General features: G+C 43.1%; 1 protein-coding gene across 13 annotated transcripts in view; it reads left to right on the forward strand.

Annotated features, from left to right (window-relative positions):
* Nucleotides 1-24,176, forward strand: part of NEDD4L (NEDD4 like E3 ubiquitin protein ligase) — a 365,448-nt gene that overhangs the window by 193,701 nt on the left and 147,571 nt on the right. For 5 of the 13 annotated variants that reach the window (XM_043444297.1, XM_043444298.1, XM_043444296.1 and 2 more), the window contains exons 3-5: nt 10,046-10,127; nt 12,935-12,973; nt 15,532-15,585. Coding sequence is in view for 10 of the 13 variants with exons in the window: in XM_043444296.1 (XP_043300231.1) it covers nt 10,046-10,127; nt 12,935-12,973; nt 15,532-15,585 (175 nt within the window). In the remaining 3 variants the exon portion in view is untranslated. Of the gene's footprint in view, nt 1-10,045; nt 10,128-12,934; nt 12,974-15,531; nt 15,586-18,812; nt 20,638-24,176 lie in introns of those variants that run through there. The other 8 variants (XM_043444289.1, XM_043444290.1, XM_043444288.1 and 5 more) reach the window with 7 other exon arrangements.

The following is a 24,176-nucleotide window of genomic DNA, read 5'->3' on the forward strand; positions in this document are numbered from 1 at the left end:
GTGTGAGGTAATATCTCCTTGTAGTCTTGATTTGCATTTCTCTAATTAGTGATGCTGAGCATCTTTTCATGTGCCTATTGGTCATCTGTATGTCTTCCTTGGAGAAATGTCTATTTAGATCTTCTGCTCACTTTTTGTTTGATTTTTTCTTTTTTTTATCATTGAGTTGTATAAGCTGTTTGTATATTTTGGAAATTAAGCCCTTGTCAGTCACATCATTTGCGAATATTTTCTCCCAGTCCTTAGGTTGTTTTGTTTATGGTTTCCTTTGCTGTGCAAAAGTGTGTAAGTTTGATTAGGTTCCATATGTTTGTTTTTATTTCTTTTGGGAAACTGACCCAAGAAAACATTGCTACGATTTATGTCAGAGAATGTTTTGCCTATGTGCTGTTCTAGGAGTTGTACGGTGTCACATCTTTAAGCCATTCTGAGTTTATTTTTGTGTGTGGGTGTGAGGGTGAGTTCTAACTTCATTAATTTACATGTGACTGTACAGCTTTCCCAGTACTGCTTGCAAAGAGACTGTCTTTTTCCCATCGTCTATTCTTTCTTCCTTCGGTGAAGATTGATTGCCCAAAGGTGTGCGGGTTTATTTCTGGGTTCTCTGTTCTACTCTAGTGATCCATGTGTCTGTTTTTGCGCCAGTACCATGCTGTTTTGATTACTGTGGCTTTCAAGTCTGGGAGGATTATGCCTCCACCTAAGCTATAATACAAAGTTCTAATGCCTCTTGAGCTCCCTTGGACAAAACTAAAAATGCATTTGTCTGTAGTAGACCCATTCCTTTCTGGCATTTGTTGAAAGGTCATACATATTTAAGAGCAGCTTACTGTCAGTGTTGGTGACAAGTGACGTATTTCAGAGTGTAATTCATGCCTTTCAGTAAATGTCAAGGGTTGGAAGGTATGTGCATATTTCTTTCAAAAATCTTCAGCAGTCACCCATTTAAGGCAATTTTCTGGGTACAGAAAAGCATCTGAAGCTCTTTGGGGTTTTTATTAAGGTGTAGGCTAACCCTGAAATTACAAGGTTTTGTGCCTTGCTAAAGAGTATATTATAGTTGAAGCACATATGTAACTATTATTGTTATTTTCATAATTTTTGTACTTATCAAAGTAGTACTTGCTCACAGTAGAAAATCTAGAAAAAATAAAAACCACAAGGAAGAAAATAAGCATAATTCATAAAGTTGTCATCTAGAGAGAACGACTAACTTTAGCTCCATTTTTCTCAATTACTTTTGCATATATATAGAATTAGTCACAGTTTTAGACCGTGCTTATTCCTTAATGTTATACTATGATTATTTTTTCCCAATGAAAAATATTCTTTGAAATGACGATTTACTGGTTTATAATATTCTAGCAGATGATTACACCATAATTTATATAATCACTTCTTTCTTGGACTGGAAAGTTGCTTCTAATTTTTTCTTACATATGATGCTGTAATGAGTATCTTTTGCAGATAAATATTTGCCTACATCTCTGATTATTTCTTTGGGATTAATCCTTAGAAATAGATTTGTTGAATCAAAGGCACCAATTCTTTGAATGTTTGATACCTCCTGCCATGTTGCTTTCTAGAAAAACTTGTGATAATTTCTTTGCAGTAGTAGAGTATTAAAATGTCTGCCTCTTTTTAGAAAGTGTTAGCTTTTTTGCATCCGTGACCACTTGTTAGATGAAAACTTCCATTTTGATATTATCACCTATATTCATGTGATATGTTATCTCACAGTTTCTAGCTAACTTTTTTCCTTATTGGTTTGTGAGTGTCTTGCATTATTTCTTTATTACAGATACTAGTAACTCATGTAACACTGACTATGATAGTGAAAGTGGAAAGGTATGCTGAAACCTTGAGCAAAAAAGGTTTTCCAATGAAATTTTCTCTGGGTTAGCCAAGTTTTAGTGTATCATACATCAGGTAGTCAAAATAAATTTGACCTACAGTGTTATGTAATATGCTACGTTAGACTCAGCTCTTTGCTCACAGGGAACAAAGACGGGATGTTTTTACAGGCTGTCCCGGCAGCATATTAAGCAACTTCATTTTATGGGAAAGAATGATTGCTTCCTTCAGGTGATGGTGGCGTGCTCCCACAGGAGGCATGGTTGAAAAACGAAGACCGTTCTCACTGTTCTTGTAATAGCCCAGCCTCTTGGAAAGAGAGGTTTCTAGCTGGTGGACATGGCGGTGCCGTTCCGGCTTGGTGGCGCAGTCTGAACCTAACCCCCGGAGCACTTCGCCCTCCTCTCGGCTTCCCCGCTCCCCCCCACTCTCCTGCCTCCTTGAAAAGAGTACGTCGGTCTCATCAAAGACCAGTCTGCGAAAAATGAGCAAGTAACGGGTGCAGCAGGACTCGCCTTTCCAGTCTGCGGTTTATCATGGAGCGCTTGGGTGACTCAGGTGGAGGGGGTCACCGCTTTAGTGACACGGCGGGCCTAGCTGTCCTTGTTCAGTGTGGCCGGGAGGCTGAGCAGTGGGGAAACCCAGCAAGTCTTGTTTCTACCCCTCCCTGAGAAATGACCTCATCTGTGCTGTTTTTGCTTAGTGGCGATGAAGGCAGAATGAGACCCGTCTCTGAATTCTTGGAGTCCTGGTTAAGATCAGAGCAGGCCTGCAGCCCTGCGGTCTTTATATTAGAAGTGTCGCGTGCCAGAGTCCTTGGCACTGTGTCCCAGCCACTGCTTCTGCACCCCGTTCAGACGGGCCCGGGACACCGTCTTCTGTTTGTGATGCCTGTGTCCTTGTCTGGAATGCAGCAAGTCCTCAGTTACTTTATTATTGTTGTTTATTCGAGAAGTCGTGTCCGACTCTGTTACAGCCCCATGGACTGTATGGCCCACCAGTCTCCTCTCTCCATGGGTTTTGTCAGGCAAGAGTACTGGAGTGGGTTGCCATTTCCTTCTCCAGGGGACCTTCACGGCCCAGGGACTGAACCCTCATTTCCTGCATTGCAGGCAGATTCTTCACTGCTGAGCCACCAGGGAAACCCTACTTAGTTAATACTGGGATGCTATTTGAATCCTAGTTTGGTTCAGCCGGTAAAAGTGTCTACCCGCAATGCGGGAGACCTGGTTCAATCCCTGGGTCAGGAAGATCCCCTGGAGAAGGGGAATGGCAACCCACTCCAGTACTCTTGCCTGGAAGATCCCATGGATGGAGGAGCCTGGTAGGCTACAGTCCATGGGGTCGCAAAGAGTCGGACACGACTGAACGACTTCACTATCAGTTTGTCTCCTTGGAAGGACTGAAAAGAAAGAATGTAATACCTCAGTAGCTTCAGTACGCAGCAGAGACAGCAAAAGGTTTGCCAAAAGGAATGTCTCCTCTAATCCACAAAGCATTGAGCTGCTTAGAGAGGAATGTTAATGCCAGCCCCGAGCTGTACCACACACCAGACACTAGGATAGTAACTGGTTGTCAAGAGTAAATTGCAATGAGCTTTGTTGTAAATAAGGTGACCAGTTTGCTCATCTCCACCAGATCCCCTTACGGCTTCCACAAGCATGAATCACGAGGAAGCACGGAATACTTAAGGTGCTGTGTTTGGCTGGCCCCCAATTTATACTATGAGGTAATCAGTGTCAGGTCAGATCCGCTGTCACCTCAGGAGCAGGGGACTTGGAAGGAGCAACGGAGAACCTCAACAGTCTTGAAAGAGGGAAAAACAGAATTACAGTTTCAGCTGTCATTTATGGGGCACTTATACTGTGTGTTTGGTGCTGAAGTGGGCCCTAATATTAATACATAATATTCTCTGATCCTTACAGTGATACTCTGAATTAGGAATTGTCATTCCCATTTCCTTGACAAACCACCTAAGTTAAGAGTGGTTAAGTGACTGTCTGAAGGTCACTTGGAGAGTTGGTGAAGTTGAGACTGGAGATTCAGTGGAGATGGTCACGGGCACCGATGAAGAAGCAGCAGTGCAGAAGATCCGTGGTCATTTTGTCTACTTCCCCCCGTGCCCTTCCAGATTTTTTTTTTATTTTACTAATTATAAAAGCATTATGTATTAATGGTTAATAACAGCAGCGAAAATCCTCAGTATATAGGAAGTAACATGGAAAAACCAGAACCCTCTACCCTTACAGCTATGCCCTGTATCTACTCCCCACAAGAGAAGGTGCAGACGCGGTTCTTTGTGTCTTTCCTAGACCTTCTGGTGTTCTCGGCAGGGGGGAGGGAAGCCTCGAGCATAACCTACCATCAGCCTCGGGATTTGGCTGGCCTTTTGTAGTGAAGGTGCGGAGACAGTGAGGGTCAGATAAGTGCCTGTCAGAGGACAGTCGGTTCTTCTGGAACTGCCACCTTTATCGGGGGGCTTCTGTGAATCAGTGTGAAAAAGTCTCTGGGAGCTGGAGTCTTCCTCCCCCCGCACCCCCCGCAGAGCATCACGTTCAGATGAAGGTCATTGGAGGTGAAGACAGCCAGCAAGCATTGGAAAAGAAGCTGGTGTTGACGCTTACTGTTCCTCAGCCTGGCTCCAGGCACACCCACGCCTTGTGCCTTTTGGTTTGGTTGTTGCTCGGGTGATGTGTTCTTGATACCTAGTACGTAAGTTGGTTAGAAGCTGGTAACATGTGTAAAATATCACCCTAGTGATGACCAACCCAGACAGCATATTAAAAAGCAGAGACATTACTTTGCCAACAAAGGTCCATCTAGTCAAAGTGATGGTTTTTCCAGTAGTCACATATGGATGTGAGAGTTGGACTATAAAGAGAGCTGAGTGCCGAAGAATTGGTGCTTTTGAACTGTGGTGTTGGAGAAGACTCTTGAGAGTCCCTTGGACTGTAAGGAGATCCAACCAGTCCATTCTAAAGGACATCAGTCGTGAATATTCATTGGAAGGACTGATGTTGAAGCTGAAACTCCAATACTTTGGCCACCTGATGTGAAGAGCTGACTCATTTGAAAAGACCCTAATGCTGGGAAAGATTGAAGGTGGGAGGAGAAGGGGACCACAGAGGATGCAGGTGGTTGGATGGCATCACCGACTCGATGAACCTGAGTTTGAGTAAACTCTGGGGGTTGGTGATGGACAGGGAGGCCTGGCATGCTGCAGTCCATGGAGTCGCAAAGAGTTGGACATGACTGAGCAACTGAACTGAAGTGATGATCAGGAGTGGTTTCTTATACTCACTATTGTGGACTTCACCTTTCATACCCTGATGGAGAGAGTAGAGTTTTATTCTCTATTCCTATTTTATCTTCAGGAAGTCAGTCCATATTTTCATAAAATGGGCTGGGCTATTGTTACTATGAAAGAAGAGAAGGAAGTTCAAATTGTTCTGAGATTCAGAATATTCTAACCAAAAGGGGTCCTCCAGTCCAGTGGCTTTAATTTTTTAAGTTATAGAACCCTGGCCACAAAAAATTCTAATATGAAAAACCAATGTATAAGACAGATTAAGGTGCAAATTCTAACCTGTAGTTATCCTGAGATAGTTGCACAGAACTAGGGCTCTGCTGCGTCTGTAGTTTGAAAACCACTGATTTAGTCCGAGCCTCTTGATTTGGGAGATAGGAAAATTGAAGTTCAGAGTACTCAAGTGACTTGTTCAAGGTCACACAGCTGGTTATTTGGAGTGTTGAGAAGGAGATAAAATCTCAAAAGTGTGATCTTCCTTAAAGCTTAAGACACAGCCCAAGTCTGGTTGTTCCCCCAACCAGAGTTGGATAAGAAAATAAGATGAGCCATCTAAAACAGCCCCCCTGGAACTTCCCTGATGGTTCAGTGGCTAAGACTCTGAGCTCCCAATGCAGGGGGCCTGGATTTGATCCCTGGTTAGGGAACTAGAGTCCATGTGCCCCAACCAAGAGTTTGAATGCTGCAACTAAAGATCCCGCATGCTGCAACTCAGACCTGGTGCAGCTAAATGGATAAATAAGGTACAGACTAGGTCATAATGGCAGTTACAGCACATAATGTTTTTCCAACTCAGCAGAATTTTGAGAACTCCTGCCCCTCGACATTTCTTCCGGCCAGCTGTTTTGGTGGTCAGCGTAGCATATTGCGGGAAGGCTGGATCCGTCCACTCAAGAGGGTTGGATTCGGGAGCAAAGATGCCTGTGTTCCTTCCCATCTCCTCCTTTCCTTTTTAACCATGGACAAGCTGCTTGATTTTTCTCATTTTCTCATCTGAAACATGTACCAACTTCGGAAGCTTATGGAGAAAGCAGAGTGAGATGCTGCCTACGAGTACTGGCTGGGTGCAGACAGATGCTTGACGGAGGCTGGGTGCTGGGCCGGTGGCGGCCGTAGCCGTAATGGTGGTGCTGGTTCCAGCTCTGCTTGTAGTTGAGACAGAGTTGATGGCTCTTCAGGCTGGGCTGGCATCTCCCTGCTCATTCTCTGATGCTTGATGCCTTGTCCGCAGAGCACCTTTCTGCTCCAGCCTTCCCCTTGGTGAAATGGGAAAGTGTTATCCTCACTCAGCTGAGCTAAGGGCCATTCATGAATGTCTTTTTTTTTTTTTAAGCTATCTTTTTAAAAAGTTTTTAATTTTTTAATTGAAGTAGTAGTCTTGCCTGGAGAATCCCATTGTAAAAGGAGCCTGGCATGGGATCGCAAGAGTAGGACACGACTTAGCAACTAAGCCACCACCACCATAGTTGGTTTATAATGTGTTAAGTGTTGCTGTACTAGAAAATGGCTCAATTATATATGTGTGTGTGTATTGTGGTTCAGTCACTCAGTCATGTCCAGCTCTTTGTGACCCCACAGACTGCAGCACACCAGGCCTCCCTGTCCTCCTCTATTTCCTAGAGTTTGCCCAAGTTCATGTCCAGTTAGTCAGTGATGCCATCCAACCATCTCATCCTCTGTTGCCCTCTTCTCCTTCTGCCTTCAGTCTTTCCCAGCATCAGGGTCTTTTTCCAATGAGTCGGCTGTTTGCATCAGGGAGCCAAAGTATTGGAGCTTCAGCTTCAACATCAATCCTTCCGATAAATATTCAGGGTTGATCTCCTTTAGGATAGACAGGTTTGATCTCCTTGCTGTCCAAGGAACTCTCAAAGAGTCTTCTCCAGCATCACAGTTCAAAAGCATCAAATCTTCAGTGCTCTGCCTTCTTTATGGTCCAACTCTCACATCCATACATGACAACTGGAAATAGACATATACATACCTTCTTTATCATATTTTCCCTCCTGGTTTATTACAGGATGTTGAATATAGTTCCTGGTGCTACACAGTGGAAACTTGTTTCTCCATCCTATATACACCACTTTGCACCTGCTAATCCCAAACTCCCAGTCTGTGCCTCGCCAACCCCCACCCCTTGGCAACCACCAGTCTATTCTCTGTGTCCCTGACTCTGTTTCATAGTTTAGATTCCACATATATGTGGTAGTGTATGGTATTTGTCCTTCTTTTTTTGACTTCATTTAGTATGATAATCTCTAGCTGCATCCATGCTGGCTGCAAATCGCATCATTTCATTCTTTTTTTTTTTATTATGGCCAAGTAGTATTCCATTGTATATATGTACCATATCTTCTTTATCCATGCATATCCATGTTGACCTTTGATTTAGTCCTCGCTGTGGCCCACTGGTTCCCCCAGCTCACTAGCGCTGGCGTGCCGGGAGTGTGGTCTCTCTGTAAACATTTGCTGATGGAGGAGGTGCTGCTGTGCCTTCAGAAAGGGAGAGTCCCCTGGGCAGGGCTCCCCTCCCCGCCCCACCCTACCCAGCGCCTTGAACCCTCCTGTCCGTTCACCAGCCTCCCCAAGCCCTGTGCTCCCTCCCCTTGAACCCGCACCCTACTGTCCTTTCACCAGCTCCCACACCTTGGCCTTTGGTTCTCTGTTCACCCTGAATTCTCTTCCAGGAAGTTTCCTGGTCAGTCCTTCAGGTCGTCACCCAGTACCTACCTCTACCTGGATGCACACTCAAGACAGATGCAGACCAGCCTTCCTCATCACAGCTAGGGGACACTGTCCCAGACTCAGAGACCACACCCTCCATCACTGTGAACTCTTCAAGGGGGTATAAACTGAGGTCAGGTGATTAGAGGAAGAACGTGGATGCCCCATTAAAGCCAGCACCTGGCTCTTTCCAGAAGTTATGTAACAGGCAGCAGTCATGAAAGCCAAGGGGCATGGCGGGGAGAGATAGCAGTCAGCAGAGGCCGTTGTCTTCTCCGTAACGTGGGATTGTGTGTGTGTGTGAGCGTGTGTGCACCTCCACGGCAGACTGGGAGCCTGTTCTTGAGGTAACAGGGATAGCAGGCCGTGAGCTCTTTTTAGCAATAACTTGGTGGCTGGAAATAGAAAATTGGTGTCTATAGCTGGAAAATACTCTTTTCAGATACCATGTGGAGCAGTAGTTCTCACAGTGATTCCTGAATCCCGAGCAGTAGCATCACTGGGTGTTTGTTTGAGATGCAAATTCTTTGATCCCACCCCAGACCTACTAGACCTTTGTGGGGGTCTTTGGGGTTGGAGCCCAAGCAATCTTATGATAACTATCCCTTCCCCTGGCAAGTCTGATATGCTAAAGCCAGAGAACCACTGACCCTAGAAATAAGCTCCTGATCCATCACCCAGACGATCACTCTGATTAGGAAGGTGGTCTCGGGGTCTTTAAACCTAGATTACATCCTGGCTCTTGATTTGTCTTTATTCTGAGGCTGAGTGTGTCCAGATCAGAAGGAGTAGGTGTGTCTGGTTAGATGTCCTTTAGTGAAAAGGTATCTATGGTTTATAGATAAGTGACAAAGGGTTAACTAATACCTTCTTCTAAACCAGAATGTTAAAAAAAAATAAATAGCTACTCAGAATATAACAGAGCAAATTGTTGGTTTTTTTGTGTTTAAGGAGATGTGCTGTAGCTTCCACTAAGATGCATTTTATGGGTAATAAATACTACAGGTGTATACCATCGGTATTTTTCACTGACTCTTGATTTCTGTCTTTCGGATATATATCAAATATAGTTCTGTTAATACTAAACTTTGCATCTTGTCACTTTCTCTTTCCTTAAGGGAAATCACGGCCTATTTATTGAGCTATCGAATAAAAACCAATGTTTAAGCATTTTATGATGTTCCATATAATCTTTAGAAACACTTTGGACGTTGCAAAGTAAGAGTTAATAGTCATGGTGTATAACTACTAAAGGATAATTCTCAAATTGGGAGAAAATAAATCATCGGCTATAGATAATTAGATGAGTGAAAATTTGGGAATTGAATACATGAAGGCCCTTTCTATGATTTTAAGGATTCCAAGTGTGAAACAGAAGACCCTGGACTCCAGATTCTTGTAGCTTAACTAGATTTGAGCTATCCTAGTATGAGCAACTCTAGAACATATGATGAGTGGATTTACCAAGTTCTTAGTAGATAATCCACATTAAGTATGCTTTCAGTATACTTTCTGGCTAAAAGTTTTTAGTTTCCCAAGGAAATTATTAGAATTCTGGAACTTGTAGTCAGGAAACCTGAAATTTAATCAAGACTTTACTGCAATCTGTAACTTTGGGCAACTCTCTATTGACTTACTGGGCTTTAATTTTATATATATGTGTCTTTCTTTTCATCTATAAGATGATACGTGTTGGTTTAGATAAACAATGCCTGTTTTACCTCCACTGAAAGAAAAATAATTTTTACCAACATAATGGAAATCAGAATAAAAATAAGATGCAAACTAAATTTTCAAGCTAGATTTTGCTAATCTGGACAAATTTTATATGCCTTTTAATAATTTTTAGTATAATCTTTCCAGAATCTGAATGTGCTTAGGAAAAAAGAAACTACAGCAAATTAATTATTTTTAATTAATAATAGAGAAGATGATCTTTAAAGTTAGAATACGAGTTTCATGCTAGTTTTGGTTTTAAATAAACATCCTTGGTCAGAAACTTTTCTCGGTATATTTCCCTGGTGAGCATGCTGAAAATGTCACTGCTTAGTTTGTAATATTTACATAAACTGGGTCATTAACTGATATTTTTGCATTTTCGGTTAGGTTATGGCTGCTTTCTTCTTTGTATTCTTAAAAGTATAATCCTGTTTTTTCTTACAGTGATCCGTATGTGAAACTTTCATTGTACGTAGCAGATGAGAACAGGGAACTTGCTTTGGTACAAACAAAAACAATTAAAAAGGTAAGTGTCCATCCTTAATTAAACATCATTTAAATAATAATTTAATCTGATTTAATTATGTCTTTGAGCTTTGTAGATGTTTTTGTTTTAAGCTGGCAGTATTTTTATTTTAAACCTCTCTCAGTATGAAATCTGTAAATTCAACAGAGATCAAACTTTTCAGTATTAATCTGAGACATTGGTTTTGGCTTTTGGTTAAGTGCGTGCATGCTCAGTCGTGTCTGATTCTTGGCAACCCCATGGACTCAGTAGCCTGCCAGGCTTCTCTGTCCATGGAGATTCTCCAGGCAAGAATACTGGAGTGGGTTACCATTTCCTCCTCCAGGGGATCTTCCCAATTAGGGATCAAACCCAGGTCTCCTATATCTATCTCCTGAATTGGCAGATGGATTTTTTTTTTTACTATAAAAGCAATATTCAAAGAAGCATTGTTACCAGTAGCAATTTTTTTTCCCTGCAAAGAATAAAACAAAAGATGGATTTGTTCTTGTTGACTTCTTAGTTTACAAAAAGAAATTTAAAGCCATTTAAAATATATTTAATGAAATGGAGTGGCTTGTGGATTTGGTAGGAACAAAGGGAATGGTTTAACTTAAAACAGGTATTACCAAAGGAAGCAAAATACTTGCTTAGCTACATGAAAACAAATAAAAAATCTTAACAGTAAAATTCTGTGTATATGTGTATATATGCGTCACTTTTCTAAATTTTACAGACATGATCTCATTAGATTTGTTTCCATAATTATACCTGAATTCATATTTCCATGTTTTTATTTGCATCTATAAAATACATTAGAACATAGATTTATATCTATACTTATATCTTAATTCATCTACTCCATGTTTTTATATGTATCTGTTAAATCATTTATTTACCCCATATTCGGGGCATTTATTAAAGATGCATGTTTTCTACCAAAAGTACTGTTCTTATCTGTGCTTCAGCAGTATTTATGGATCCCCGTTATTTTCCCCTCCCCATCTGGGGGGTAAACAATCTAATACACCCTGTGATAAGCAATTCCTGGAGTGCGTGAGGGCTTTTAAAAAATGGTTAACTCTTCCGGCTATTGTGCAGACGCCTGGGGTCTGTTGCCAGGTCATTTTGTGAAAGGAAGAGACAACAGTCAAGCGTGTCTCCCACCTGGCGTTCTGACTCGCCCTGAAAATCTGGAGAGTTTGGAGAGCAGGGGCCGGTATTTTGATGGGTGGGGAGGATTCCTGCGGAGGACGGAGGCCATTGTTCCCTGTTGGGCGCCGTCGCCGGGCGGGGGAGGCAGCCAGGGACCTGGTTGCCCGGACGCAGAAGGAGCAGAGAACCGGAGCCGCGATCGGGGGGCACTGAACCGCGTTTCCTTCCGCGGGGAGGGCCCCCTCCTCCGCCCCACGGGAGAGGGTGCGCTGTGTGCCCGGCTCGGTTAGTATTTCTGCGCTGCGCGGGGTGTTGGAGAACCGTTTGCATCATCCTCTGCTCCTCTTGGGCGGGTGCCCGGCGCTGCACGCGTTCTGTGGCCTCACCTGTCTGCTCCTAACCCCACCTGTCCTCTGCCTCTCCCCCTCCGCGTCTCCCCAAGCGGGTCTCCTGGCCCCCTGCAGCCCCCGCAGCCCCGGGCTTGCAGCACCTCTCCCCTTCCTCCCTCCTGCTCGCGTTCACTTATTTACATCCCAGGCTCCATCCGGAACTAAAAGCCTGAGCCCCTTTTATTTAGGGTTCGATTTCCCCCTTGAGCTGTGGGTGGGGAAATTGCTAATTCTTATCTTTAATGCTAGTTCAGTGTTGTACACAGCCTATGTTTATTTTTTATGTTGTTGTTATTATTTTGCTGTTTCTTGCACTAGGTTTTACAGAAAGATAGATGGATAAAGGCAAATATCATTCTAACTTAAAAATCTCTGTAGTCCTTGGTGAGGGGGTGATTTTTCAATCTCATTTTTACATACAGTTTTTGAGAGAGATGTTCATTTCAGAGCATAATGCTTGTCCAAATGCACAAACACATGTGTATATGTAGTCTTCCAGACTATGTTTCATCTTAGTTTCAAACGCTGTTTGTCAGTCTTATCTTTTATCAAAGCTGAGGACAAAAGTGTACTTTCCATAACCTTGTGAGATGTATGTTTATGTGGATTGCTATGCAGATGGATGGATGGATGGATGGATGGATGGGTGTGGATGGATAGAGAAGAGGATTGAAGTATAGAGGTAGGTGAATAAATATATGTAAACCTAGTTATTTGGGGAGAAAGAGTTCACTTTTGGTTTATAACTGGCAGAGTTTTTGCATGTTATATAATCTGATCATCAATGTTGTTCTTTATAAAATGGTCTTTAGATTTCAGTATTTGTGTAAATAGTGAATACTGTCACCCTTCTGCCACCTGCTTCATGATTCTCCAAAACAGATTTGTAGCAGTTTGAGAGAAGTGAACAAAGTCCATTGTTCTTGATAGAATAATTGTATCAATGTTAATTTCTTGAAGCCTATCTTTATTTTCATGGTGATGGCGTGAAATTTATGGTTTCTTATCTGTGAATTGTCTGTTTCATAAACACATCCCCTCCCCATCTAGTTTGGTGTATAGAATAGTCTGAATTTTTTAGAGCACTGTATTTTAGAAATCTGTATTTATGTTGTACTTCTGTCAGATAACTTAAATGCTTCTTTAATTGCCGTTTTGAAAATCTCTTTAGCTATGTTTTAGTGGGGAAAAAAAAGTTTAAGCAAATATGTGGACTGCACTGTACCAGTAACTATTAACGTTGCAAAGACTGTAAAAGAAATTACAAGATGATTTCTCTTCCAGACGCTGAACCCAAAGTGGAATGAAGAATTTTATTTTAGAGTAAGTTTTTCTTTTCTTGGGGCGGGGGATCATAATTGTTATTGATGACTAGATTGATATATAATCTCAACAGACTCACTGAGTTACAGCTATTAAATTTTTATTACGAAATTCCTTTTAATATGAGAAAAGGTTGGGTAGCTTTCTAGTGTATCCCAAATTTGCAAAAACTATAACTAGTGGTAACGAAATCTGGACTTGTTTCATTTGGGGATCTTTGAGGGAATCAAAAAGAAAGTTATCCAAATAGCAAAGTTTAGCTTTCTTATGCAAATTTTTCTTTAAAAAATAAAGTAAAATTAAAACAGCAGCTTAATTGTTTCAGTGAAGTATAAGCTCAGTAGAAGCAGCATGATTAAAAAGAAGCTTAAAATTGAAACAAAAAAAAAAAAATAAAAAGAAGCCTAAAATTGATTAATCATGTTCCAATTTGGAAAGAAAATTTCTACAATTCAGTTATTAAGTGTGAGCATATGTGTATAATATAAAACTACATCTGCAGTTTAAATATCACCAAATTAGGCAAAATTTCCTCAACCTTTTATATTTAATATCTAGAAGAGCTATATGTAGAAATGACTGAATTCTGTAAATTAATGGAAATTACTTTTCAGTGAGTTTATGTGGTTGTTGCTTTTTTTTTTTTTTTTGGTGTTAAAAGTTTGAAACTATTAAGCTGCCCAGTTATTTTTTTTTTTTTCTGTTCAGTTATTTAATGGAAAATAGGGGTTTTTCTCTTCAAGATGAATTAATTTTAATGGTCTGAATAGCTGTGTTGTTAAAAACTACACTACCTCCAGAAATGTTATAGATAAGGTCTTCTGACTGGTGTCGATTCCCAAAGCACAATATTACCATGAGACTGGTGATAATGGCCCTGATTCCGTCCTTTCAGTCACAACAGTATTTCATATATTTTATGTGCTCCGAACGTGGATCACTACATATGACATCTGTTTTCTATTATGTCCAGAGCTAAAATATGGCATTGATATTTGAATTCTTGGTGAGATCCTGTGTCTAGCCTCTACTGAACCTGAGGGACACACGGGCTTTTACATGGTGTCACCACCAGATGTATTTTTAAATTACTTTTAAATTTTAAATTTTAAAGACTGAAAAAGTAATGGGGGCAGATAGATGTTATTGGCCCGTAACTAACTCTCAGATACAGCTTTCCACATGTAATACTCCAAACTACTTAGACTTCTTTCTGTTTGAGGGAAACAAAAATTAATTAAACACCTTGGCCACATTTCTGTAAATTTTACTACATGCAAAATTTTTTTCAAGTTATATTAGCCCTAAAGATATGTAAACTTGATTTTTTTTTTGGGGGGGGGTCATTTAAAAATTTCTTTGTCCCGTTCATTGAACAAATCTTTACGGAGTGTCTGCTGCATCCCAGCCCCCGTCACGGCGTGTGGACGCACTGGTCCGCGCTGAGCTTTCAGACAGACACTGCCCACTCCCCCCACCACCTGCTTGCTCCATCTCCAGGTTAAGAGCAAGCCGAGGGGTCAGGAGCACGAGGCGTGTTCTCTGCACCATCAAGTGTTCTTTCACTGGCTTCTCCCTCGTGAGACAGCTGAGGCTTAGTGCTGGGAGACCTGGGTCCCATCTCCAGCTCTCCCACTGACAGCCCTTCTGACCCTGGGGAAGCCACCTGAGGACTCACACTCCCCACGGGCTCCCCTAGTGAGAGAGGAGTCCTGACTTAGGAAGGCTGTTTCCAGGATTTATGTACAGGACTGGAAATGAGCATACATCGCATCTGACACTTGGGGCTGAAGGACGATTCCTGCTATTTCAGTGAGCTTTGGGAAAAGAGACAGAAAGAAGCAGAAAGACACCGAAAGGCCAGGGGCTCTGACGCTGACCCCGCCGTTGCTGGAAGAGGGGCCATCTCTTATTTCTCTTTTCTCTCGTGGCTCCACACGCGGGCTCTGTAGACGCTTGGGCAGGGCCTGCTGGAGCTCCTGGTTGCCCTGCATACTAGCTGCGGGCTCATGGGCAAGTTACTTTACCCTCCTGGTCTCAACTCCTCATTTGTGAAATTGGAGCAGCAGTTGTATTCATCATAGGGGTGCTTTGAGAATAAATGGGACCATGCGTTTTTTATATTTAGTAAGGAGACAGTGCCTAAAATGCATGCACACAAAGGTAAATAGCTGCTTTTTACTGTTTCCTTCATGATTTTTGATCGTTGCCTAAGAAATTTTCTCAGGCGTAGACCTTGATGAGGGTGTAGTCTTGGTATACAAGCATGAGGGTGCCTTTTTAGGGGAGATTTAGGAACTGTTAAAAACCATGTGGAAGTATCCTTTCTTATGTTAGAAAAGCAGCACTTAAAAGGCTTTTCTTCTGATATGTCTAAATATTAGGCATAGAATAATATAGAAGTCAATAATAGAAAACTTCATAGATGGAAGAGCAGGTTGTTTACAGCGTACAATTGATTTGAGTGCTTTGTAAAGTATTTTATTCTTTCAGTCCCTTATTTCATTCCTTGGAATTATTTCTGCCCATTTAAAACATATTATTTCTGTACCTTATAGGTAAACCCATCTAATCACAGACTCTTGTTTGAAGTATTTGATGAAAACAGACTGGTAAGTGGGTCCTAGTTTTTAATTTTGGCTTCATTTTTTAAAAAAAAAAAACTGAATTTTTTAGAGCACTGTATTTTAGAAATCTGTATTTATGTTGTACTTCTGTCAGTATACATGTCCCTCAAGAAGACCATTTTTGTCCCATTACTAGCTTAATGTTCATAATGATCAAGGCCATTACTCATGTAAGTGACCCTTCCAGGGTTTTTATGTATAAGCCAGACTATGTGATTGTGACATGTTCTGTATCAAATCTCTTTGGGAAAACAAAAATCTAATTAACAGTATACAGCAAAAAGGGAATATATTTAACAGGTAAAATTAAGAAGTTATTTTATAAGTGGTACTTTCTCAAAGGAAATTCATAGAAAGCACCTTCAAAAAACCAGAATGCTGAGGCATACATTTGCTGCAAGTAACGTTTTATATAGATTGATAGTAGGTAGCTGTATATTTTGTGTGCGCACGTGTGCGTGCACACATATGTAACTGACACAACTTAGATTTCATTTTAGAAATGGAATTTCAGAAGCAAATCTGGGTTAATACATTTGCCAAAATTAACTCCCTAGAATGTATACACCAAGTACTCACAAGGCAAGGTTTGCAACTATGAAAATGAATATTATCATGATATGTACAAACTTTTAATGTACTCTCAGAAGTGGTATTGAGTTGACCAAACAGTTTGTTCAGATTTTCCTGTAAGATGTTATGGAAAAACCTGAACAAACTTTTTGGCGAACCTTATATTATAAATGACTGTAGTTATTGTATTCAAATCTGCTTGTGAGTTCCTGAACTCAATGTCCTGAAACTTAATGTCCAGTCATCCCTCAGTCTCCATGGGGGGCCTGGTACCACGACTCCTGCAGATGTCAAAATCCAAAGACCCTGAAGTCTCTAATATAAAATGGTGTAATATTTGCATATAACCTAAACACATTCTCCTGTATGCTTGAAATTTAGATTATGTATGATACCCAAATACAGTGTAAATGCTATGTAAATAGTTGCCTGTATGAGGCAAATTCAAGTTTCACTTTTTGGAACTTGCTGGAATTACCCCCTTTCCCCAATATATTTGATTCACAGTTGGTTGAATCCATGAATGTAGAACACATACATATGGAGGTTCAACCATATATTATTTGCTTAAAATAAATGTCCTATGCACCCTACTTTCTGCAGAATTCAACTGGAACTACTTAACTAGCTTAAGTTTAATAGAATATTTGATCTGAAGGAGACTTATAATATCTCCTTTAGTGTCCTGTCCTTGCAAATGAGAGAACTGAGGTCTAGAGCCCTTATGTAATTATGTAACTGCTAATCTCTTAAGTCTCAGGTCAGTGGTGGCGAATTTGTTGTTGTTTAGTCGCTAAGTCGTATCCATCTCTTTTGCAACCCCATGAACTATAGCCCGCTAGGCTTTTCTGTCCATGGGATTTCTCAGGCACGAATGCTGGAGTGGGTTGCCATTTCCTTCTGCAGGGGATCTTCTCAACCCAGGGATCAAACCCACATCTCCTACATTGGCAGGCGGTGTCTCTACGACAGCCACCAGGGAAGCCAGTGGTGATGCATAGCCAAGCCTTAACCCTTAGAATGCAACTTGGGAATATATTTGATCTCCTATGCCTGGTATTACTCTCCAAATTAGGAAATCAACAGATGTTGGCCCACCATCCTGATAGCTTTTTCTATTAAAATATGTAGATTTTCAGTGGTTTTGCATCAAAGTTGACATTTTATACCTTAGGTGATACTTAGTAGTACCGAATAGCTAAATCACTTTTGCTCTGTGTATGAAGTTATTTTCTTGTTAAATCCAATGAGAAATTCTGCTTGAGAGTACAGTTTTTGGCACTCCATCTCTTATCCAGCAAATACTGAATTCGACAAACGTTCAGCAAGTAACATCAAGTCCCTGGAGATACACATGCAGCCATGGACTAATTCTTCCTCTCATTTATTGAGTATAACACTTGAAGGTGAAGAAAGGGTCAACATTGGGGAAAAATTGCCTCCTGTCAGATGGGTTTTCACTCATTATTTTTCTTTTATTAAAAGAAATACACTGTAAAAAAAGTTTTTTTTTTTGTTTTCCATGTCCATTATCTAAAAGAATGACTGTGGAGATGGCCTGGCCATGAGCCCTAAACTAGAGTTTCAAGCCCAACAGGGCTTTGAATGAATGCCAAGCTCTAAGGAATCCCACGTGAATACAAACTTTATCTGAAAAATTGTGTTTTGTGTACCCAGCTTTGCCCCAGGCCATCGGCAGTGCTGTGACTATGCAGTGAACGCTGCTGCGGGTGCTTTTTTTCTTTGCTGGCTGTTAATCCAGCTAAGACAATACGTGACTGTGGTGGTGCTCGGCAGTTTTCGCGTTAAACAAACTGGCTTCCATTTCTCTCATAGAGATCATTTTTGGCATTTAAAACCCATGCCTTTAGAAAACAGGTTTGAATGTGTGTAAACACAGGGTTAATCCTCCACACCCTGGACTCCAGAGCTGTTGACAAGAGTCATGCTTTGCGGATTTTAAAATAAAACTTTTTGTCACTCTTTGCAGCTTGGTATTCCCCCTTTGCCCCCCATCATTTTTTTTTTATTCCCTCCTAAATAAACCTCTTTTTTTTTTTTTTTTAAATAACTGATGTTTCTGGCTCACGGAAAAAAGTATCTTTAAAACACACAGAATATATCCAAATTAGCTACAAGTCCGATGACAGTTTTTTGAACATGGACTTTCACTTTTATTACTTAGGTCCTTTCTAGCCCTTCAAAAGTAACAAGATTCTCTGTTTGTAACCCAACTGGGGTGATACTGCTGACTTCTTACTGGAAAACAGTCTGCTCCAGGCAGCCTTTTCTTCTGCATGGTATTTAAGTTAATTTATTACAAAAGCCACAAGCAACAGGCTTCTTCAACTATCTTTCCCTTTTTTTTTTTTTTTTTTAGTGGGGGGATGTTGTTTTTTCTCCTATCTGGCATGGGGGGAGGGGGATATTTTCTCCAGCTGGGTTCCTTTCCTCTGGCACTGCCCTATCTGAGAATCATATTATGTGTGAGATTGTGTCCCCCGCCCTCCCCATCTTTCAAATAAAAAAACATGTCGTGGTAGCCAGAGGCAGACCCCAACTGGCAGTAAGTTGGTCGCCCCCCTCCCTCCACTCAGCTATTTTGTTCCTTGTAGATCATGGTCTAATTATTTAGCGTTAAAGGGACACGCATTCTGTGGGGTGTGTAATCGTATTTATAGTACGTTTTATTAGTTTGCATTCCACCGTGGTAGTGTGGTGATATCATATGTAAGAGGGGCACGTAACATCCGATTGCTCCCGAAAGGGTTTTCCTGCAGCCCCTGCACTTTCCCTTGTCACTGCCCGGTTCGATGGGAGCGGGGGCTCCTCTGTGTGGCTGCCTTGGGTGCCAGTTCTCCCGCATCGGTGAGACAGTGCCCGGGTGCCCAGCTCGGTTTGGAAAGAACTGTCCGCGGAGCGCGCTGTGCTGAGATTTATAGCCGCATGGCTCGGACTGTTTGCTGCCTTAGTCAGCTGTGAGAGCTCCCTGCTGGGGCCACTCCTGTCTGATGGAAAAGCAGCAGCTGGGAAGGTGCTGTTTCAGGCTCTTGCTGTTTAAAAAAAAAAGAGAGCGAGAGGGGGAAGAAAACTCCACTAAGTCCAGAAGCTGGCATTGGAGGGGGAGACCGCGGTCATGTGGTTCCGGCCACCCTACCCTCTGTCCCAGTGCGGATGAGAGCTTTCTGCTCTTATCCAATCATGCCTGGAATGCCGCTTGCCACTTGGGTTATTTCTGCTATCTGCCGCCCTTGGTGCCGCAGTGCTCACGCTTTGGCAGATGGAACGCTTTTCCTTGGAGTCCGTGTCTTTGGGGGTTGACTGCTGGCAGCGCCGGGCCTGTTGTTGCCTCTCGCCCTGTCCCTCCCTGGCCCTCTGGGCACCATGGCCCATCGGCTTCGGTTTCATTTTGGCTCCTGCCGTAGCAACACAGCCCCCGAGTCAGAGATCCTAGACCAGGAGGGAGAAGACGACTTTTTCATGGCATTCCACACGCTCCCGCGGCGGGGCGGCGCGGTGGCGCTGGCCCCGAGCGGAGCGCAGGACGCGGGCCTGCGGGGAGGCGTGGGCGCGCTCAAGCGCAGCACGTCCATGTTCATCCCGCAGCTGCTGGGCCCCGTGGACGCGCGGCCCACGCGGAGCTCGTCCGTGCAGATCTCGCTGCAGCGCAAGGCGGCCGACGGCGCCCCAGACGACGGCGACGCGGGCACGGAACTGCCCGGGGAGCCCCCCGAGGCCAAGAACCTCGACCACGGCGGCGGCGATGGCTCCCCTCCTGGGGGGCCCGGGGCTCCCGGCCCGCAGCTCAACGGCACGTGCGGCCGCCGCCGAGCGCCGGGCCCCGACGGCCGCGAGGAGGCCGAGCCGCCAGCCGTGCGTGTCCAGCACCGCGCGTCCAGCGCCGACGTGCGCCCGGTGAGGCTGACGCCCTCGGGGGCCGAGGGTCAGGCTGGCCCCGCGGCAGCGGCACCCGAACCTAGGCGCTGGTCTCTGCAGCACGTTCCAGACGCTTCTGGAAGCTCCGGGAAGCGCTGCTTTGTCTTCCAGCTGCAGCAGCCGCCAGCCGGTGGCGGCGGGCCCGCGCCGGGCGGCGACTTCAACTTCGGCTTCACCGGCACCAAGGGGGACAGGTTGGTGAGGTATCCCCGAATCCGGCTGGAGAGGAGCAGCTCATACCCCACGCAGCCCCGGGCCGAGCGCGGGAGTCCCACGGAGGAGCGTGGCCACCCGGACCCGGAGGCGCCACCACGGGGCCGCAGGGTGGCTCCCGATGCCCACAGGACCGACGCGGCGGCCGAGAGGACGCCACAGGGCCAGGGCTGCACGTTTAAGATCAGGCAGGATCAAAACGCGGGGCAGCAGCACTTCAGAATCCTCGTGACTCGGGGGCCCGAGGAAGCCCCCCAGAGTCCCGAGGAGGACGCCGCCGCGGCCGGCCCGGCTTCCACGGGAGCCGGCGCCCCGGTAAGTGAGCCTGCGATGCCGTGCGTCCGCAGTAGGAAGGGGCTGATTCTAGCTCAGCAGGCGTATTCTGCAGCGGAATTAAAATAAACAACGTCCTGCTGCTCCCTTCTGGGGCTTTCCCTTCTTCGGGCCAGAGTAACTTAGTGTGTTTGGCCAGGTTCTGGGTCCACGATTTGTGGTCCCGCCTTTGGTAGAAGTCCATGAAACTAGTTAGCCGATTTTAGAAAATATCGTAGCCTTAGGTCTTCAGAGTCACATAACTGTTTTGAAAAATCCGGACAACCCTTTCTCCCCCGTTTCCCTCCCTTCTCAATAAAAGAATTTTTAAGATGTCCTTACTTTTTAAGTGAATGTACAGTGCCCCAGTGTGTTGACATTGGAAATGCGTTAAAAAACTGCTTGCAGATACAGGCTGTGACAACACTCAGGTTTAAAAAAAATAATCCGTTCTAATCCAGGTGAGAGAATCTCAGGTTAAACTTACCTGGTTTCTTCATAATTAAACATATGTCAAGTTGGACCCATTCATCTTCGTGGCCTTTGAGCTGTACAGGGCTGGCGCTGGTTGTATAATGTATTGTCTTAGTGGGGTTTTTTTTTTGGTCCCATTAAGTAATAGTGAACAAAGGTAGCCACAGTTGTGGGTTGGGAGGAAACGTGTTTTTGAAGCAGATTGGCCTGTGGGGCCAAGGCGAGGCGAAACTGATTGGGGACTTGTTAATGGTCGGATTGCACACCCCTGCAATTTAACACTGCCCACTTGAGTGTCTAAGCTGGACTGCTGTATATAGAATAGTGAAGTGCCCAGCCTCCAGCTGTGGAAACAGAAACCCAGCAACAGATTTTGGCCTTCATTGCGCCTGTGTTCTTGCTCGCTGCCTCCCAGCGAAATGGAGTACAGACAGACAGCTGCTAACTCCACCAGGCAAACGATGACTCTGCAGCTTCCATGGTTTGTCGTTGGATGCGAAGTTTCACCAGTTAGCTTGCTTTTACTACTGCTAATCACTGGCCACGTGCTTTATTTTTTCTCAGAGGACAAGCTCCTTGTATTCTGAATTGCGGTTGCTTTCCTTGAATTTCCTGTGACTGCTGGATTTCAGGATACGGCAGTCTAGGAGACTTTGTGTTTGGTTTCAGTTGTGAGTTGCGACTTTTCAAAGTGGATGACTGAGTTTGGCTGTGGAACCGTATCATCTTTTATTATTTTGTGTCGAGAAATATTTTTGGCTGTATGAGTTAAGTTTTATCACTGATCCATCATTGTCTTTCACCATTTTAAAGGCTTATAATCAGGTGCTAAATGTCAATATATTTTTCTTGTTAATATAACTTTATAACTGTTAATGTAACCGTTTCTTCTTTTCTCTTTTATACACCCTTTTCTTTTATTATTTCTAGCCCTTTCATTAGGAAATGTTATATTTTTGGTCTGAACCAATACCGTTTTTATACAGTGGTACAGATTTCAACAAAATTCTGATAATAGCATCTAACCTTCAGCCCAAGAAAGTACCATCACAACAGGTATAGACCTCTTAGGGCCGCGTATTTTCATGCTGAATTTGGACAACCTACCACATGAATATTGACAACATGCATATCCTACGTTTTGACAACTTATCAGACTTTTAAATCATTTTGCAGTTAGGCATTGAGGACAAACGGATTTTTATAATTACAGTCTCATTTGGCTTGACGTTTCTCCCGGGATTAAAAAAACAAGTGCAACATACCAAACACTGTGTGTAATTTACATGCAAGGGCCATTCTAACTTTCAAGGGCTGTTAGAGTGGAAAATAAAATTTCTTCACATTTGGAAATGTAAGTTCTAGAATAACGAGCTTTTTGTGGAAAGTAAGTCCCATCCAGAGCATAGTAGTTTTTATTTTCGAATTTGTATTTTTGTACACTTCTATAAATTTGCAAAGGGTTGGTAGGAAGCTGGCTTTTTCTTTTAAGAGAAAACTTGCTTCTTCAAGAAGCAGAAACAAAACTTGTCACAAAACTGTCTGCTCCATTCAGCACTCCGTACGTGTTTCAGATGGGCAGGGGTGTTAAGAGTAGGCAGCAGCTGCGACGGCCTTATTTATCTTGAGGGAAAACATTCACTTGGGCGTCTGCAGTCTGGCCGCCACCAGGCTCTTTTGACGTTTCAAATATCTGCTGCTTTGGACAGAAGGGCATTTCGTTATTAGTTTACATGAAAAACTGATTACAGTCAGGTCTTTTGAATGGTATCAAAAATCTTTCTTGATGGGGAAAACCTTTCAAGATTCCTTTGGCAGAGGTGCTCAGATATCACGATCCATGCCTTAGACCTTATTACAAGGTTATTTTGTTGAGAACTTTGCTCTGTGCCTCCCAGACATCCTGTCATGACTGTCACGAATAAATTTAAAATGCAACATGATTGTCCAAAAAAAAATGCTAATCAGATTCCAGGGACCTCTTGTGATCCTTGATTTTTTTTTTCCTACCCAGTCTGTGATGTAAGACAGAATTGATTTTTTTAGAGTTACCAGTTACAATGTTACAGTATTTCAAAATGCTTATAACTTATCGGTTTACTTTGTAGCATTTTGATGGTTATTTAATGAATAATGTAGTTATTTTCTTAGATTAGTGTTTTGAGTTCCTTGGTTGGGTTAAGCTTCCTAACTGCATAATAGTGACTCTGAGGAAGAGGGATCCTGTTTATCAGGGGTTTCTGTGCCCTTTCCCGATGCTTGCCTGCATAGTAACTGCTCAGCTCTGCATCCTACAAGTTTTAGGAGCTGGTTTTCTAATCCCATTAATAATGCCATTAAGTGTTTAAGGCCCACTGTGTATATAACATTACACTGGGTCCTTGGAAAGTTTCTGGGACTCTGTTTCTTGCTGACACAGAATTCATAATGTAAACAGAGATCAAAGGGCCGGGGGCAGAACACTTCTGACACCCACGCCATACGCTACAGGGAAAGAGTGTTCTTTCTTTACTTCTTCCGAGGCTCTCTGAATTTACCCCTGTGCCCTTCCCATGGACACCCATGTCACAGAAGTGGCGTGGGGGTCGTCTGTGACTCCCAATTTGTTTTACTGAACAGCAGAGGAACACCCAAGCTATTTTTCTTTGGGGAGAATTTTAGTTTAGATCTCTTTTAGACAGGGTGATTTGACTCTACAGAACATTTTTGACATTAGTATTAGTTGGTGTCTCCTTTTTACCTTAAAAAATTAATTCTAGGAAAATATGTACAAGCATTAGTCCTTCAGTCGTGTCTGACTCTTTGCGACCCCATGGACTGTAGCCCGCCAGGCTCCTCTGTCCATGGAATTCTTCAGGCGAGAATCCTGGAGTGGGTAGCCATTCCCTTCTCCAGGGGATCTTCCCAACCCAGAGATCAAACCCCGGTCTCCTGTGTTGCAGGCAGATTCTTTCTTTATTTAAAAGCACCACCACCACCACAACATAGTGAATTTTAAAAAAGCTAGCAGTCCTTTCATTGACTTGGTCTCTGATCGGATTCTGTGAACTTTTCTTCTCAGCTGTCTC

This window comes from Cervus canadensis, chromosome 23 (assembly GCF_019320065.1).
Source record: "Cervus canadensis isolate Bull #8, Minnesota chromosome 23, ASM1932006v1, whole genome shotgun sequence".
In the NCBI taxonomy this organism is placed as follows: Eukaryota; Metazoa; Chordata; class Mammalia; order Artiodactyla; family Cervidae; genus Cervus; species Cervus canadensis.